Source organism: Catharus ustulatus, chromosome 4 (assembly GCF_009819885.2).
Source record: "Catharus ustulatus isolate bCatUst1 chromosome 4, bCatUst1.pri.v2, whole genome shotgun sequence".
NCBI lineage: Eukaryota > Metazoa > Chordata > Aves > Passeriformes > Turdidae > Catharus > Catharus ustulatus.
In genome coordinates, this window is record NC_046224.1 from 16,301,708 (window position 1) to 16,322,141 (window position 20,434).

The window sequence follows — 20,434 nt, forward strand, 5'->3', positions numbered from 1 at the left end:
TGATAGGTAGACCTCTTTGTGTTAATAAACTTACTCAAACTGCTAAGTGCCTTTTTGGTGTTAATATTGCTCATAGAGTAAAGACCTGCTTTTTGTTTGTCTCTTCTCTTTACTACTTCCTTTTCCTGGGCTCAAGCAAAACATCCATTTTGATTTCCAGTGTTTCCAGTAATCCCTTTTTTAATAATTTATATCTTATTTAGTTCCACATTATTCATATCAGAAACGTTTTGCTCATGTATGTGTTTAAATGCCAGAAGCGCATATATTTGAAAATAAATACTTCTTTAATTTTAGTCATGATAGTTTTCCACTTAGAAAAGACATTTATATTGTTTATTAGCATTAACAAAACCTAATGTTATTCTTTCAGCAGGGGATCAGGATGAAAGTGGGGAGAACAAAGAGAAGGAGAGATGAGTCGTCTTGTTTTTAATATTTCTAAATAAAACAGTTGTGTTTAAAAGCTTCGATCTCTCAAATAATTGAATATAAAAATTTCTTTCATCTTTTGGGCAATTTATAACCATTCAGAATTTGGTTTTCTTCTAGGTTGTCCATTTATATAAGTCCAAATACCACATTATTAGGTTTTCCATCATATTGCTAGGTCTAAGCAATTAATAGAAAATTATGCAAACTCAGAGTAATGTTGCAGATACTTTTATTGTAGTAAGTAAGTCTTATAAAGTACTTTTTAATGGGGAATTTAAGAATTATTCATTTTGGTATTAAAATGTAATGACTATCTGTTTTCTTTTAGCTGCATTTAAATTTATGATTTAAGTTACTCTGTGCATTTTACCCCCTTAGCTTTTATTCAGATTAATCAGCTTGTTGCTTTAAATACTTTTTCCTAGTGTCATTTAAAAAAATTCTGCTAGTATCAGTAGAAAAGTAGACTTTGAAGAGTTAAATCTTCATTAAATACTTTTACTCACCAAAGCAGTTTATTTCATTTTCTTCTTGCCCTTATTCTGCTTCATTGCTTGTAGAAGTGCAAATAAATCCAGAATCTGAAAGCTCTTCATATTTAGAAGGAGTTCTTGGAAGTGTGAAGATGAGCACATGTGGAATCATGCATACCTTTGCTAAAACTTAATCTCAAAAATAATCCTGAAACTGATGCCCGTGAGTTCATTAAAGTTGTGTAAAAACAGTGTGTTAACAACCTTGAGAAGTCTTTATCTCATCAACCATGTATCTTCTTGCAATCTACCTTTGGTGTAGCCTAGTTTTTGAGATAATGCTACTTACTGAAACCAAGTGTGAGTGGTGAGTGCTTGCTTGTTCTGCTGTCAGAGAGGAGGTTGAACTTGTGGTATCTCAGCTGCCATTAGGTTCTTTCTGTCTGTCCATGGCCTATGAGGAGAATCCTTTTCTAATTTAACTATTGCTTATTAGACATGATTAAGTTTAGGGCAAGGCAGAACTGGGCAGTTCTGTATCACAGTTGTGAGAGAAGGCAGGGAATGGCTGGCTGACCATGTTAGAAGCAGTCATTTCTGGCCCATTTCTGCATGAAATGTGAGTCAGTTTTATTGACTGCATGTGCTAATAACTGTTTTTTATGATGTAATTAGTAGAACTGAATGCATTAGTTCATTTGAAAGGGTCCTACAATGATCATCTAGTCCAACTACCTGACCATGTTATGATGAATTTTTGTTGTTCACCTACACTAAAAAATAAAGAAAAACTTCAATCCTTTACTGATTTCTGTTGATGCCTTCTCTTCCTTACATTACTAGGAAAGAGTGTCACCAAAATGCTATATACTAAAGTCTAGCACCACTGCAGATACAATTTTAGCTGTATACTTTCACTAGAGAAGGTGTTTGTAGAGCTTCATCCTGAGTTTTGATCTTTTTACAAGCATGATTGAGAGGTGCAGGAAACGATTTAACACATTCCTACTGAAAAAGTTGCTGTTTATGTCTCTGGAGCAGTTATTTTCTCAAGGAAATGTGATCAGTTGAGTCACTCATTAAGTTTTATTGCTTCTCTGGTGTGCTGAGATGTCAGTTCGTGTTCTGAAAACAGTGTTCAGAAGCCTCATTCACTTGTGACATCAATGCCTTATTCCTGAGAAGAGGCACAAAAGTCATTCTCTGTTTCTCCATGCTGAAGTTGATGTTGGCATACTTCACAGCAGAGAGATTTCACTGTGTTCCTGTTCACTCTAAAATGGACTGTGGAATGTAGTGTACTATTGAAATAATCTTCTTCTGGTCAAACACAAAGGCATTTCACAGTCTACAGGACCATCCTTCATCCTTTATGGAGCAGCTCTGGAATTTAAATAAGCTCTCATGCAAGGAAGATTATTTCTTTTTAGTATAAACATTTTAAATGAAAGGAGAAAGAATATCTTAATGACTGTCAAGAAATAGAAGCATAAACCCATTGGGTTTGTGATTATGAAGTGTAAGATTTAGAGAATTAATGAACTTACAACTTAGTGTTGATTTAAAAGAGAATGTCCTACAGAAAGAATTAAGTTTTCTAAGCTTAGTTGATTCATTTTCTTTCTCAGCTTTCTGCTGTCTTTCCTCCTTTCAGCCATTCTATCTTAACTACAAGACTGCGTAGATTTTTCCATATTGTTGTGAAAATAAGTTTTGATTTAAATATTTTAAAAATATTTAGTAGAAATAAGCTTTCTTGAGGAAAAGCACTGCTTTATAGCTGGTCAGAAAGTGGAATTTATCCTAACTAACTATTGAGATACAAATTTTTGGAAAGCACTTTATAATGTATTTATTACTGAATATCCACTAATGTACGTGAGCTAGAAAAATGCACTTTTTAAAAAATTATTCCTGCCAAAGCTGAGCTTACTTTCACGGTGGAGGTTTGATGATGTATTTCAAATTATAAAAATAAGAATAAAAACCTCTGAGTTTGTCCTGAAAGCAATAATAAGTTATAAATGACTATTCAGTTGCTTTCCTGAGTTGTCTGATAGCTTTGTTGATATGGCACTCTAGATTCTGGGGGTACATTTGCAGAGATTTCATATCAGGATTATACCCTTCTTTTGGCTAAAGCCAAGTACGCAACAGCAAACAGTGCAGGGAGGAGACAGGCTGAGCTACCAAAAGATTCTACTTAGATTATCAACAGTTATCCATTTTTTGATCTTACCTCTAGTTTTTGTCACTTTATTGAAATTATTAAGAACAAGTTTGTGCTTAGGTTCTTGCATCAGCAAAAATAAAAAGTGCTTAAGCAGAATTAAGAGATGAGACGTGCTGTGTAGAAATTCTGAGTCTTTCTCACTAGTAGCATAATTATTCCACTCCTCCTTTTCCTCTGATAAATGGAACGCAACTACTGCCAGTTGTCTATTAATTGCATCCTTTTTATCAACTTCCAACGCTTTCTATTAAACTGTGATATGCCCTATTTATATTATAGTATATTATTCTGTAGATTCGTTTCTTAGCATTCGCACTCAACAGCCATTTATTTTTGTCATGCATGTGTTTCCCTTTGAGAGTGAGGGAGTGTGAAAGAAAGTGTTGAGCAGTGTCAGATGAAGCTCATTGCTATTCTAACAGCATGACTGTGCTCCTTTAGGAGGGCATTCAATCCTTGGCATTCATTCCCTCACACTGATGTGATAACAGAATAAAAGAGCTTTACAGCTGATTGAAGTCAAGTAGTAAAGCCATTGTAAAGGCTCAGGAGAAGATTACTGATGAATACCATTACTGCTGGAGGTTGGACTGGCAACTGTGCATGTCCATGCTTTCTTAAAGAGATTGAATAATGAAGGAGAACATGTGGTAATAATTCTGAATTAGCTATGCTTTCCTTTCCTAGAGGGACGATAGGGGTGTTTGACTAAAGAGTACTAAGAATTATGTCATAAATGTTTACCATATTCTGAGAAATCTTCATTTTTAAGTGGTAATTGGAGTCGTGGCTGTATTAGTTCTCTATTTTTGAATATCAGAATAAAGGAAATTGGACATGATATTCTGCTTTAGTCTGGAGTCAAAAGGTGTTTGGCCACTTCGGGTATTAATGGGAATGCATACTTTTTCCCATCTTTCACACTGCAACATTCTCATTTTTCTTATGACAGGAGACAGATTGAGGGCTTTGAATTTATTGCAGTACATGGAACAGTCTTTGCTTATAAATGAAACAGATGACTGTGATAAAATCAAAGGCTCTTCTATGGTTTAGTTTGGCTGAACGTTTTTGAAATGAAAATAGTTTGTCTGATTGTTTTTTTTCCTGCAGAGAGGGAGTGTATGGGAAAACATTACATTAAATTCCCAGTCTGACATTTTTTTCTGTTATGCTTTTAAGTAATGAAGGAATAGGACGTAAATAAAACTTGGCAAGAAGACTTTCATGTGCAAGAGAATAGTTCATAAATACATGTTATGAAGCTCTGACAAGTCCCTGGATGCTCTATAAAACCTCAGGTTGGCCTTAGCCGTGGTTCAGTACATGACTGTATGTGAGAATGTGTTTCAAAAGAATGTTTGCAGTCCAAACCAAATCATAGTAGCTGTGTCATTCAGAAATGACTTTCTGAATACTAGAAAGTTCCTCAGAACCCTCTCTGCCTTTTACAAGGTTCTTTTCATCAAACTGTTTTCCTCCTGATCCTCTCATCAGTCTTTCTGGCTCTGGTTGGTGTTCTTTGCTGTAATTTTTCTCCTGGTGTTCACTGTGATCCCTGGAATTTTCAATTCATCTGAAAGGAAACTCCTAAGGGATCTCACTTTTCCTCTGGAGTCATCATCCTGACCTCCTGGGTCTGTTTTTGAGAAGGAATACAACCCCCACAAACTGAAAACATGTAATAATCTTTTACAATACTCTTCAACTGGCTCATTGTAAATATCCATAGGATTACTGTACATTGTGCTGCATAACCTTTCATGCATATTCCATTGGTTTTGGTAGATTAGAACAACTGCATGCTGTGATTATTTTTTATCCTTTATCTGTCTTTGAGAACAATGGCAGAAATTCCCTAGATTGTATTGATACATCTGAATGAAGAAGGTATTATGAAAAGTAATGAATGAAAATTATGCCTCCAACTTCTATTTTCTCTGAATTTGTTTCTAATGGAACTTTTATGATACACAATAAATAGTATTGAAAATGCAAATTTTATGTAGTGAATGTAGTGACTTAGGAAAGAGTTATAATACCTTGAATAAACAAAATAGATACAAATAGTTGTACAGCAGCTTTTTGCATTCTAGGCAGAAATTAATATTTTGGAGACAAAACATGGTCTAGTAGATAGGAGAATAGAGATAACAGTAGAAATATCTATATTTTGTTGCTTTTTCATTTAAATACAAACAGTTTTTCTTTCTTTCTTTCTTGCAAAAAGTTATGAATGAAAATTTCCAGATAACACTGCCTAGTGTTTCCTTTCTGTAAAAGAACAGACTTTGTGAAAAATTTATTTACATTATTAAGTAAAAATCAGCTCAACAAAGATGCATTTTCTGATTATCCTTTAATAAATTCTCATGTTGCTGAAAAAAATCTTATGCATTGTGCTGAAAAAGTTTCACAAAACCAATAGTAGAATTTTCATGATTGAGCCTTGAAGTTCTAATAATCTTCCTGTTTGTTAATAAACAAGATTTCTTCTTTCTAATGGAATTCTTTCATTGTTAATAGTAATTCATCAAAACTCTGGAAAATCAGTGTCTTAATGGGAAAGCAAGTCAATTTTCCTTTCTGGGAAGCATAAACAACTTTCATTGGTGAAAGTTCTTTTAAGCTTAGGTTGCAGACAGAGAAAAGTTGTCTCTTAAGTATGTTTTAACTTCACTGTAGTATTTCAGGAAAAAATTCTGGAGGTTATGTGCTCTTGGTTTGTCTTGAAACAAGCCAACACTCTCTTTTTAGTAAAGCATTTTCATAATTAAAAATACCAATTTTGGTTCAGTTTTCCATAAGACACAATTTGAAACGTTTTGTTTCATGATACTGTATGACTTTTGCAGTTAAATATTTAAGTGCAAACTAAATGTTTGTATGATTGCAGTATATTTTTTTTCAAGTTTTAAGTGTGATTATTAATATGATCTCTGAATAATGGCTATGTAAATTAGGTATATGGTAACAAGACTTTTGGTTTTCTAACTTGTAGATTCTCCTCTTTGGTATTGAGCCCAATTTCATTACACATGCACTCTTCATGGTTTTTATTCTATCTGGGCTATGGCTTCTTTTTATTCATATTTTGCTTTTTGTTTTAAGTTCTCTTTGTCTCTGGTTTGTTACTCATTACAGAAACAGAACTCTGCTGTTTGATTCCCTGTAGGCTCCCACTGAGCAGTGCTGACAACCTTTACTTCCCCTCCTGTTTCCATAGTAGCAGCACCTTGTTGTTTTAGAGAAGTGATTATTAATTTGGTTTATTGTTTAAGTGCCCAGGGATGCAGTGAATTTTCACAGCCTTCAAGCTTTAGCGGGATAACATGGAAAATAAACAGCTCTTGGAATGTTCTGATACAGTCCTTGCTGTCTGAAAGTTAGGTGGCAAATGCAGGTTCTTGAAAGGTGGCCAGGATTCATCTTCAATACTCATCACTAGTCCAAAGAATTGTAAGACTTCTGGAATCAGTCAGGAGTTTACCACCTCTGTTTTTGTCACTGTGCCTGGGTGCATGGCTCTGGGAGTCTCTACAGTACATAAATTCTCAGTATAACTTTGTGTGAGCTGATCTCTTGGTTTTGCAGCTTGTTTTGCACATTGCTTGTTTCAAACATGTTTCTTCCAACTATGCACACTGGGCTGCCTTTGTTTTGGCTAGAATGAGCTACAGATGTTGTCAGTGTGTGGTGAATTTCATCTTTCCACAGAGCCATTCTGTAACAGCCAAGATTTATACCAGTAAGTTTTTAATGCTACCCTGATAAAATAAGGTGTACAGAAAACAGTTTTCTAAAATACTGTTGGATGATGGTATTGATTATCATAAGATTTCTGCTTTGATTTTTTTTTTTTTTGGTAAGGTATATAATTGCATCAAATGTTATTTATTTTTTCTTTAATTTTTCTATATCCTTTTCTATTTTCATATTGGTTTAGGGTGTTTGGGAATCAAGAAATTACTGTGTACGAAAGTAACAGAGTAAGCTGTGTTTAAAATCTTTTAGCTATGTACCAAATGAAGTTATATTTGCAGTTTGCATTGTTTGTGAGATACAAAAACATTGGCATTAACTTAAATTTATGTTTGAACATACAGCTTTACATCCTTCTTTCCAGCATTTTGGGATATGTTAGTCAGATTTTAAAAGTCCAAAAGTTTAGAGTCTTCAGTCTTCATTGCTATAAGCAAAATCATGTTAGAAAAATCAGTTTGATGAATTTGAAGAATATTATAAAGGACAGATACAGTTAACAATAAAATTTTGATGCTAGATCCTTTAATAAGTAAATATTTTAGTTCACACCTTGGGTAGCTAATATTTTGTTTGTTTTCTGTTTTAATTTTCCAGAGGCATGTTTCTTGGTTTCACATTTATTTTGTTGATAAAATTCATCTTGAAGTCTGGCAGCATAACTTTTTTCTGATTTTTTTTGTTGCTTGTTACAACATAATTAGAAAGATTAAAAGAAAATGGTATGCATTTTTTTTCTTTTATAATAGTAGGAAATAAATCCAGAAAGAGTAATTTATAACCTCACTATGTACTCTTTTAAAGTCTTAAATAAAATAAGTAAGTGAAATGCTTCTGAAAATTTGGAGAGATATTTGGGAATCTAATGCAGTGTCCACGTTGTTTCAGTGGGACTAGTATTGCCCTTTTAAAGTAGTTGGTCGATAGTTTTTGATAAAGGAAATCACAGAAGTACTGTACTAGATGTCATACTGTGAATTTCAGCTCAAGATTCTGTGTTCGTTAAAAAAAGTCAGCCAGAAAACTTTTCTTTGGATCAAAGCTGTCCTCCTATTTTGAGCTGCTTAAGGGTCGGGGTAATGATTAGGGCACTCCTGTTTGCTTTGTCATCTGTTGGAAGTGTCTCAAGCTCCTGGTACTGAAAACTCAGTCCTTTGAATGTCAGCATGGATTAGTGGAGTGCTGCTCACAAAAGCTGATGGAAAGAAAACAGCAAGTCATGTTTATTGACAGCAGTAAGAGATTTGAGTAACTTAAGCTTCACAGTCTGGTGATGTCATGTCAAACAGGAAAAACATGAAGCTGTTCAGGTTACTTCAGCCTGTCAGTATGGGAAAACCTGTTGAAAAGTAAGAGCTTTTTAAGCCCTTGTGCTGTATTTGTGATGGAATAAGGTTTTCTAGAAAATCCCCAGTGCATTCTTGGTAATATTAGAATTAATAAAGTTGTATTTAGATGGTAGTACCTTAAAATTTGTCTCATTTTCTGCCCCTTTTTTCTTAATTTACACTGCTTCTAGATATTGTTGTAGGAGCTTTTCTAAGAAAGTGGCTGCTAGGAAAGTATTAATGGTTAGTGTCTGATACAACTGAGATGGAAAAAAGTATAAAAGTATTACTGTTGTAATAATCTCATAATTGCTTTGGGCTCTCTTCAGGGTCAACATAGAAATTTTGTTTTTCAGAGATAAGAATAGTAGCATCAGAGGTAATCTCCAGAGAACCTTGATAAAGCGGATGGTAACAACTCTTCAGGTGTTGCCATTCCCACATGAGTCTATTGCTTTACGCTGCTGTCTTCAATCAGTGGTCTGGTGTGAAGATTTATTATTAAAGCAGACTTTATCTTGATTGTTCTGCAGTTGATTGTCAGCATCTTAAGAAGATTTAAATCAAAGACCTTACCTTATTTCAGTGTCCTGAAAGATATTTGAGTTTTGAGCAGGCTGTGGCTCTATGGAGTCATCTAGCACCTTCAGAACTGTAGTGTTATTCACAGGAAATATTTTTGATAAATCTAATAAAGGCAGTCATATTTAGTAGATATAGTCTCTCATTCTGATCAGAACTACACCTGATCATCAGTAGTAATTCTTTGTATGCTAACCAGTTCGTGGATGGGAATAGAAGTGGTGTGAAGAGTAGTTTTTGGATTAGCTTAGTGAGTCTTTTGTATTAACAAAAGAAGCAGCTAGTCTTATTCATCCCAACAAGATCAAATTCCTGGTGATAGCTATCAAGTACTTAATGAATTTAATTAAAATTCGTGCATTATTAACACTTCCAGCTGTGATATTGAGTGACTAGCAATTTTCAGATACTTGGAATGAGTAATGGTGTTGGCTTTTCAGTTGCTTTTGACATAAGCCCTTTTATAAACCTGCCGTTTAGCACAATCACAACTATAGAGCCTCTGTGCTGGACGTAGCTGAAGAGCAGCTGAGTGATGTTTTCAGATGTTGTGCTTTTTCTTTTCTTTTTAATCAGACAAGATGTTGCTGCATTCAGCAACTGCCTACTTCAGTTTCGGTGGCATTATCAGCTTGTTTTAATAGAAGTTGAATGAAATGTGAAGCATGCAGACCAAGGAATGTTGTAAGCAGTCATATGTTCACAAAAAGCTTGGCATAATTAAGTCATTATCACTAAGCAAGATTGAACATTCAGGCAAATTGCCATCCTTAAGTCCCAGCTATCTCCTAGCCTCTAACAGGAATAATGGTGATCAGAAATTAAGGATTTTGTTGCTTTTTTCTTGTTTTTTAGAAAGTGGTTTAATGTGGTTTGGTGATGGGAGAAGGGGAAGCAGCCAGGGCTGTGTCTTGGCTATTTTGATAATGGTTGTGCTAGAAAGTTGGATGATATTCTTGAATCTGTGTTTTTACTTAACTCTGTCAGGCCTAAACTTGTTAGCTTGGAAAACAGGGAAGGAAGATAATATCTCTTGCTTATTACCAAATATCTTTTTGATATTTCTATTATCTTCTTAGTCAACAAGACCACCTATTCGAAAACATGTGACTGAACATGTGACGTATTTGTTCATTCTCAACTCTTATGGTGTGTTCTTCGGGAGAAAGAAAAAGTTTTGGAGATAGTTTGCTTGAAAATTTATTTGTTGTTATTATTAAGAAGAAAATATATTTTTCTTAGACAAGGTTCTGATATAAATGTCAGTCTAATAAGAAATATTCACAAAACTTTTAAATTACCTTGGTGTAATCATCCCCTGATTTACAGCAGTAGGAATTTGGGGATTGTAGAGTTTTTATTTGCTGAACAAGAATTTGGCAATATCTTTGTTGGATTGTTTCATATGCTTTTTTCAAATGACCTGTAATATTTTTTTTAAGAGTACATTGTAATCCAACCACCAACTTTGTGCATAAAGGCACACAAGAACCTTACTATCTGGAAGTTGCATGTGTAGCCTAAAACATTCTTCTTGAGAGGATTTCTTTGAATTATATGTTGGCAGTGTGTCAGTAAGCCCTTTTCTGTTATTTGGTGAGAAGCTGGAATAAGCAACCACTATTTTTTAATACTATTACTTAGATTTTGCTTTAGTATTTCAGTATAAATATGTGATATACATGTGTAGAGGGGTTCTCACTACTTTTTTCACTTGTGAAATGGTAGATTAGCACTCACTACTTTCTGTAGATCTGCCTTGAAGTATTAGTTTGATAACTTTTATGAAAGCTAATAATATGATAAAGCTAAAGCCAATTAATTAAACAATAATGCAACTATTATACAACTATTTCAGTGTCTTTGAAATCCATGGAATAAATGCTCTAATGATTATCTTGAGCATGTATTTCAGTAGATTTGATAACCCATGAATATTTGCAGAAAAGGATATCATTGTGCTCTTTTTAATGAACTAACAATTTCATACAAAAAAATCACTGTTTAGAATAAAGGAATACATGTAAATGAGGCTAGTGCAGAAATTATATTTAAACAATGCTGACAGTTCTTCTATTGTGCCCATTAATTAATTTCCCAGTATCGAGGTTCTCTGGGAATGAACTGTAAAAATAATTAAAATGATACATGAGGTAAATAATTTTGAAATTCAAAAGGTGAAATAGGGAATTAGTTTAGTAAATATTAGTCATACTGCTTATTTGTGCTCATTTGCCATTTAAAAGGTTAGTGAGGAAGTGTGGTCTGGTTTTGGTTCACATGACCTGCTAAAGTTCTCACAGGCGGAAAAATTGCCATATTCTTTTTTAATCAATTGTGCTTGTCCCTATATCAAATCAGTAGTTTGCTTAAAACAGACTGGCATTTATGTAAAGATATTTTGCCTTGCAGCAAGGTACTTCAGAATTAAATCAGTTGCAGCACATATTTATTAATGATCTGGATTTAGTTTGTGCTTTTTAAGTTAAATCATACTTTTAAATGGAATTCTGTGACTAAAAGCAGTGTTAATTTTAGTGTGACACAGCTTTGCTTTTTTTCCTACCACATTTTTGGCCAGCTAATTGGTGTCAAGACACAACTTAAGACAGAATTTGAATGTTTAAGTATAAATTAAATTAGTGATTTCAGATACAATGAATGGGGTTTTAATTAGAAGGAAACTTCAAAACAAATTTATTTCCAGCCAGACAGTCATGTCTGAGTAATTGAAGCCCAGTTTTCAGCCTAGCTTCAAATGTAAGAAGTTTTTGAATACATATTTCTTCTGTCATTGAATGGTGAAACAAAGATGAAATCTACATTTTGCTATCCCAAATGTGCATGCCTTTGAAAATATTTTGTCTGCATGTTTTTAGTCAAATCTGCCATGTAACCTTTTAAAAAAGAAATAGCCTCCAGGTTTTAGAAAGTTTTTTCTGCAACTTCGCCTGTGCTGGGGATGCAGCTAGTTTGTCACTTCTGGATTTATCCTTACCTTACTGCTCCTCAGACTTCCCATAACAACACAGTACTTCCATAACTTCACACCTGTAAGAGGGATTTTAAGTTCAGGTGGGGTAATCTCAGAAATTAAGGATACAAAGTGAATTTTCTGGGAGATAGCTAGGGAGTTAGACTTTTCAAGCACGTGGAAGTTTTTGAAAAGGCTGTTGGTAGTCTTGTCTTCTAATATGCTCGTACAGCTTGTGTGATCCGTCTGCCTAAGCCTTTTCTGAGGAAAAGACTCAGGACTAAAGTGTGTAAGGAAGTATATGCTTCACCTTTATATACACGAGAAACAGAATTAATTGTATGCTTGTATTTCATGCTGTTAGAGGAAGTAAATGCCATAGTGGTGTTCAGGGTTAATTACACAGAGATTCACTACTTTGAGTCATTACACTGTGCCATGGTTTGGTAAGATAATTAGGGACCATATTAATGACTCTAACCTAAATAGTTTGTTTTTTAATACATCAACTATGGTGAACAAAAAAAAAACAAAACAAAAAGCAAAAAACCTAAACAGTGTAAATTATCTGTTGTTATTGATGTGGGCTTATAATGTTATGTGACTTCTACTTGTTAATGCACTGAAACCAACCTGGAAGATTTTCATTATTTCTTACTGCTGATTCTTCTGTCCTCATTGCTAAACAAATAACTTGCAGAAAGTAATTTTTTGTTCCTACTAGAGGGCCCACAAATATGTATTATCTTAACCAGCACCAAGGGAAATATAGTTTCAATATTAGGAAAAAGTTTTTCACTGAAAGAATACTGAAGTACTGGAAGGGTCTGCCTGGGGAGGTGGTGCAGTCACCATCCCTGGATGTGTTTAAAAAAGATTGGATGTGGCACTTGGTGCCGTCATCTAGTTGAGAGATTAGGGCATGGGTTGGACCCGATGATCTTGAAGGTCTCTTCCAACCTAGTGATTCTATATATGTTAGATTGTGGTTTTATATACAACCCTCACTATTGTGTAAAATCACAGTGATTTTTTGATCTATCACTGGCAGAATTCATGCTCACATTGCCACATCCCATTTTGCTGTGTTCTATGTAGTTATAACTGCTAGGTAAATTGGAAGTTGTTTGCCTTTTCGAGCTGTAGAAATTCAAAGCAGTAGATTAAATAATAGTTTCCCCAGCAAGTACAAACAACGACTCATGGTCACTCTTCACTGCAGTTAATAAGAGGTTTATTAACATGAGAAATTAGAGAAAAGAAATTATGTTCTCTGATAGTCTCACTATCCATAATGCTTCTGTGTCTATCTAGGCTATTTTCAAAATAATGTTAGATATAAATGTTGCAAAGTGTTCTCCTTGTGTAGAGTTCAGCATATTCTTGCATTTGTATCTAAGGCATTTTTCAAGAAAACTGCTTTATTCCACTTTCTTCTGTCAATAACCAATTCAGCAAGAAAAGGCTTTAAAGGGAGTTGCATAAGAAGCTCCATTCCTTTGCTAAGATCTAACCACACTCCTGTGTGCAAAGGTAATAAACCACCACACAAGAGGAGGAAAATTGGCTGTAAAAGATAACAGTTCAGTGTTGGATGTGAGAGCATTTCACTGAGTGAGAATCCACTTGACATCCTAGTCATGACTGAACTCTTTAAAAACTTCATGGTGAATTCTTTAAAAGAACCAAATGAGAAACATTGATTTTTGTTTTCCACCACAGTTTATTCTGGAAAAGCTAGGACAAAAAAGTCAGTTTGTTAGATATTTTTTAAATCTATTTGAATTGAGCGTGTTAGCAAGTGAAGGGGGCAGTAATTTAAGGTCATGTGGAAATTTATGTGAAAGATGCTTCATAAAACTAAATTATTAGTTGCGGAGTGAATAAATTGGGTAAATAGTAATTATCACTAGCATCCATTTATATTTGACATTGATTCCTAGTTTTAACACGATTTTTGCATGCCATGTGAAGCATTCCAGGGCAAGGTATTGATCCAAAAAAATTTCAGCAGTGAATAGGCAGTGTTCTTTGTGGCTGGGATTTCACAGCAGAGTTTCTCATAAGTCATATTTTAGGAATTGTTACCAAGTTGTTATTGACTAGATCAGAGAGGCCAGTGACTAAATTGTTGTGAAAACTGATCTTCACCTCATTTTCAGCATAAATTTGTCAAATCTAGTGGAACATTGTATCATAAGTAATTTTTTTGAACATGTCTAGCAGAAATAGGAAATGTGACCACAGTTCTTGTAATTTTTTTTTTTTTAATAGCTCTTCTGTGAAGGATTTAGTGAACTCTAAGGGTTGAGATGTTTATATATATATAGATAGATAGATAGGTAGATAGATGTAGTGTTCTAACTGTGACAGATATTTATATATAAATATAGATAGATAGATATAGTGTTTTAGCTGTGACAGGTATTTCTAACTTGATGTTATGACCCGGAAAGGTTACTTTCCATTAAAGGTTATGTAATGCTATGAAATATGTTTGGATCAGGTTTTTTTTTAAAATACAAAGATCAAGCCTGCTCATAAATTTTAATGTTAATTGATGGATGTTTGCATTAGAAACAGCTACTTGTAGGCCTTACCTATAGGTTATGTTTTATTTCTGTTTGTTTTGTTTCTTTAAGGCATAAAAGATCCAACTTCATTCCTTTGTTTTTGGTGAGACTGGATTCATCTTAGGCAAGTGCTCTTGGTCACGGCTTTTAGGATCATCCTCTTGGGAATAGTCGTAGTGAAGCACAAACAATTATGCAAGACAATCCAAAATGTGCAAACTCAGCAAAAGTGTTGTTAATAGGTATATTTGCCTATAACTGTAAAAAACCTTTATAACATATGTAATGAATAAAATTAATTTTTTTAGCACTTTTCGAATAATTGAAATTTCATTATATAACTGACTGGAAAACTGACAAATGGGAGAAGGTTGTGATCCCAGATGAGCTGGTAGGCTGCTGTGTTCAATAAAAATAATTGCAGTCTGCAAAATATTCCAGTACCTTTTAGAATTACAAGATTATACTGACTTCAGTTCAGTGTTCTCTAAACTTGAGTGTAATATTCTTTCACCATGGCTAAATATGTCATTTTAAGGAAGTGTTGACATGATTTTTGTAGGGAAAAATCACACCTTACAAAACTTAAGAGCCAGTGAAGACATGTACCAGGTTGATCTAGAATATTGAAAACACTGAAGGAGGTTCTTCACTAAAGGTTGTCAAAAAGGAAACACAGCTGTGGAATTCCAGGGAATGCCCTTGTATGAATAAGAACTGCCTGAATGATAGAGAACAATTGTTAAGAACAAGCAGGCAAATTTCAGAATTAAAGGAAATAACATGTAATTCTTTTGCAATTTGACATGAGGCTTAAGCTCTTTCTGCTGAAGGGATAAAACAAGAGCAACTGAGACAGCAAAATTTGCTGACACCACCATATTACTAAGGGTAGTAAAGGTGAGAGGTGAGATAGAAAAGAGTCGCAGGACTTCATGTTTTTATTATCAGCCTGGCATAAACAACAGGTGAAATTTGGCATGGACAGATATAAAGTGATACTGTGTGTTTGGACCAATCCTAGCTTTACTGGTACAACTATGGGCTTCAAGGTAGCTTCCTACAGTCAAGCACAAGAGGAATATACAAGCCCAGTAGCACTCAGGAATAGAAAAATTAAAAAAACCCGAAAGGTTAAGAATTACTGGAAAAGGTAAGGAGAACAAGATACCATTATGAGCACTATGAGAGTTATACTCTTTCTGCAACTCACATGCTGTGTACAGTTCAGGGCCTATTTCAGAATGGGAAGACTACATGAAAGGATGCTTAAGAAGGCTGAGCAAAGGTGATGGAACTGGTACATGAGGAGCTGTGGAATAAGCAAAACATTTCTAGTCTGCAAAAGAGGGAAATACAAACAGATTGAAGAAAGTGAACAGGAAGGGATTCATACTCTGTCACTGCAAATATCTGAACTACTATGAATGAAACTAGCAGGTTTAAACCAGACATGCTATAAAGCATGCACTCATGTTTTGGAATTCTTTGTTCTAGGACTTGCTGATTTACCAAAAAACTTACAGTTGCAAAAAGATTTAGGAAGTTTAGACAAATCCATTAACTCCTATTATTAAATGGACATATTCTGCAGCTTCTCTTAGGACATCTCTGAGCATGAAACCTTTGAAACTTGGGGTATTCTGGGGAGGTACTGCTATCCTGTACTCAGTCATCTGCTCTTGGTCATTCCTGGTGAGAGGCTAGTTGCTGTCATGGATGTCTCTACTATGTTCCTGCTGTGTTTCTTCTCAGACTGGAACTCTTGAGTGTTTTGACAGTGAATTGAGTCTGTGCCTGGGAAGTCAAGGCTCCTGGCTGAGCAAAAATGCAAAACTTGGTCAAGCAGCCAATATATTCCACTTTCCATGATGTTCATGGCTTCTTTCTATTTTTCTGCAACAAATTGCTTGGACATTTTGGCAAAAAATATTTAAAACTCTTTTTACCTAAACTGTCTGCTCTTTGTAATGTGGTAGAAATGGAGTTGCTTAAGGTTGCTTTATTCATGTGTAATTATTTGGAAGTCCTTGTATGAGCTATTATCTGAGCTATTACTTGAGTGTCAAATGTGGTTTAATGCCTAACTCTGACAAAATTTCATAGTTTTAATTATTCTGAGTTCTTAAACAATAATCTTCTATTGTAGATAAATACAAATATGCAATAAAATTTGTATATAAATAAAAATATAATAGCATGAGGTATTACGCTCCCTAAATGTTGAAGTATCCAGGGTGGAAGGCTGCTTAGATTAATCATTGCCAAGACACTAATCAGTTTTGTGTTACAACAAAATTTGCATTCTTTTGGTGGTTGTCCAATTCAAGAAGTTTGGGGAGTGCATTCCAAGGAACACCTTTCATTTCAGCTGTAAAGGAAATCCAGCATTTGCAGGGCAATGAGATATTTGTGATGTTAACAGTCTAAATGATTTTTATTGATAATGACAGATGGTTCTTAGATAATGTGCTCAGAGTCGTCTGTAATATGTTCAGAATAAGTCTTCTGGAAGGTTGTACATCTGCCTTGAGATTTTTTTTCTAAAATATTTAAATCAAGGTCATTGTTTATACTTGATTTTAAATAGCTTTTAGCTGGTAGTCTGCATTTCTGTACATTTAGAGATCAAACTGTTTGTAACTTCAAAAGCTGCAAATGGAAAAGTATAATAGGTATCAGGTGCTAGGAAAGGCAATTATGCATTAGCTGTTTTACTCAATTTCTAAAACTGTCTAAATCTATCCATTCGAAATACTTTGTACCTAGACTTATCTCTGAAGCATGATGAATTTTTAAATCTGTAGGGGATATGCATTTTTTTTCTGATGAATTGCATTTTTAAACCTATTTTGTTTCATTTAAAAGAGCTTCATTTTGAAGAAACTTTTATTGGCAGAAAATCCCAGAAAAATCACAAGAAAAAGTACAGGTTCTTGTACATGTCCAGATAATTTTTCTACAATTCCTTAAAAGTATTTCCAAAATTAACTAATTCTTATTTTCAGTTCCAAGTACATTTTTAAACTTAAAATAATTGGCATTATGTCTTTCCTGGATCCTTACTGATTTGGTGGACCAGATGGTCTGTAGTTTCTGTAGCTGTTTACAAGATGTTGGTTTGTAGTTTCTGTAGCTGTTTTGGACAGGTGTTTCTAAACCTCTTGTAGCACACTCTGCTCTTTTATCAGTCAAGGATAGAGGAGAAGGAAAAGTACTAGTTGGAGAATATTTTTCCTTTGTCACTTGTTACAGCTGGGAAGTTTATTTATTGTGTGAATTTTAAATACCACGTTGTTCTAGGTTAAATAGCAATAAACCAGGTATTCTATCATCTTGTGCTTTATGGAAGAAGTTGTTTCAGTTCACCATACTTGACCAGAATGCTGTATTTTTCCAAAGAGTAAACTTCAGTTTTAAATGAGAATATGAAAAAACTTGCTATATTTTTAAAGCACTAGAATTATATCTTGTAAATTATATAGATATCAGCATTTAGATATACCTCAATTTTCCAAAATATGTAGTTTAATTTTATAATTATTATTTTCAGATTGTATTTTAATGAGATTTTACATTGATAATTTAATATTGTATTTTTTTGTTTGTTTCCTAGTGGTATAGAAAAGTAAATATAATATTAATTTGATAATATGAGAAAACAGTGTTGTCTTTTAAAGATCTCCTCACAAAATTTTCTAAACTCTTACGAGAAATTATAAAATATTGATTTCTAGAGGGAGTTTTATGAAATGATGGAATCTGCTGACTTGAATCAGAACAGAAAACTGCAGATCTGAATACAAAACTGAGTTGTAAATTTTTCATCTTGTGAGTAGGTTTTCTTCCTATAGTGAAAACATCTAATTCAGTTCAATATAATACAAGTTATTTTTATTTTTACAATGCCTAATAATTTCCTATATCAAAATTTATACTTCAAAAGCTACTGCTAGTAGTAGAGTTGACTTAATAAAGGAAATCAAACATATGTTCCCCCCACAATGGTGAGATGGACAGTACAGTATTTCATATCAGATATAAGCTAATGGGTAACACCAGAAATGGAAAGCACATCAGTAAAGAATGAATGTAAATATGAGAAATGGAAGCAGCCTCACCTCTGTCCCCGTTACAGATAATAGCAGTGAGTAGCTTTGGCATACATTAAATGCAAGCATGTTTGTGATACAAAGAGAGGCAGATGTAGCTGGCATTTTTATTTAGAAGTCAATGTCATAAAAATATACTTGGGGATTTTGGTGATCAAAATTATTATTATTTGTGTATTGAAATGATGATCTTTTTTATTTTTTCTAGTCTGAACCAGAGGGTTTTTCTCACTTCCACTTGTACGTCTGTGCTGCCTTCCTTGTCAGGTGGAGGAAAGAGATCCTGGAGGAGAAAGATTTTCAAGTAAGTGAAGAGGATATTTTTCAAGCACAGGGTAGCATTTCTTAGATTTACCTTCCTAACATTACTTGGGAATGAATTTAAGACAAAATAGGGACAGCAGGACTGACAATATCTTACTGTTAGAGTTGCTCCAAAACTGTTAGACCTGAAGTGATGGGCTATAAGCAGTAGGAGATGTGTTTTCTTTGTCTATTCTGGGAAAAAAAACCCAAAAAGCTGTTTTGACTGAGACAGACTTTGAGAAGATGATTTCTGGAGATGCTGTTGCCTTGGTATTTTGCAGGGAGTTTTTGAAAAGGTAACTGGCTTTTTTTAAATCTTAAATGCATCACTGAAGTATTTATTTATAATTTCTCATCTGTATAATATAACATTCTCTAACAAGGTCAAAAAAGCTTTTCAAAACAGCTGGGCAAGCAGTCTTTTAAAATAAGGAGCCTGTTTTTCATTAGGAAGTAAATAGACTTCAGGCCCCTACATTTCAAAACCTTACATTTTTCCAGCAAAAAGCTTATCAGGAAGTTGTTTGTAAGAAGATTTGAATATGGTAGATAGGCAAATCATTTGCATACATCCATAGAAGTCCAATTATTTTTGTGAACTGGTGACAGGTCTCTTTCATAGAAATATTTATATTGAATTTTACCCTATGATACACACTGAATGCATAAAAGGCTTTAAAGTCTTGTTTGAAGGCTGAATGTGAATAGCCTGTGCTGCAAAGCCCCCGTCATTGCCTACCCTGGGGAAATGGCCCATCACCAGCTTATTTTCTCTCCAGCTGACTGAACTCTGTGGCCCTCTACAAATGAACCATTGTGCAAATTTGTGTATCACTTCAATCTATTTTATCTTCATGAAAGGATTTATTCAGAGCTGTCGTTGCCTGTCTTTGAAATGAATAAATCCCTAAGGGCACAACATAACAGCTTTAATTTCTAGTACCTGCTAATGCTGTCAGATTTTCTCAATTTATGGGTACTTTGTCAAAATCATCTCTAATGTTGGTATCCATACCTCTTGATTGCAATTGTTCACTGTTAATCTTCCTTGTTAAATTTTTCATGTTGATTTCCTGCAACAAAGAGGATAATTTTCATCTCTCTACCAAATCTATTACAACTATGCTTCAAGTAAATAATACCATGGTATAGTACTATGAAGACTTGTTTTGTCCTGCTTACACACATTCAGATTTTACTTAATTAATAATTAAGATATTTAATTGATGATTTAATTTCTTTATAGGCTGTGTAAACTAGAATATAAAGTACAAAAATCAGGAATACACTGGAATGCATTTATCACACTGCTTTGGATTGCTTACAACATAGAAATGCAATTGGTAATTTTGAGGATCTGTAGGTCCATGCTAGTTTTATCACCATCATATGTTATCACTAAAAGCCTTGGCCTTCTTATTGTGTAACATGACCTTTTAAAATGGCCAAACTAAAGTGTTATCAATTCTCTAAATGATACTTCTGTCCCACAGGCAAGAACAATATCCATTATTCTTCTGCTTTGTTAATAATAGCTGTAGATCACTGCCTAGTCTTCAAAGTAATAAGCACTTAAACTACATTGGAAAATTGGGAATTTCAGTATATTTAACTTGGAGTACTCTGCATTGAATTCACATTATTGAGAAGTCATAG

General features: G+C 34.1%; 1 protein-coding gene across 1 annotated transcript in view; it reads left to right on the plus strand.

Moving 5' to 3' along the window:
* TBC1D22A (TBC1 domain family member 22A) overlaps positions 1 to 20,434 on the plus strand; it is a 140,923-nt gene that overhangs the window by 87,304 nt on the left and 33,185 nt on the right. The window contains exon 12 of the mRNA XM_033058598.2: positions 18,681 to 18,776. Coding sequence (XP_032914489.1) covers positions 18,681 to 18,776 — 96 coding nt within the window. The remainder of the gene's footprint in view (positions 1 to 18,680; positions 18,777 to 20,434) is intronic.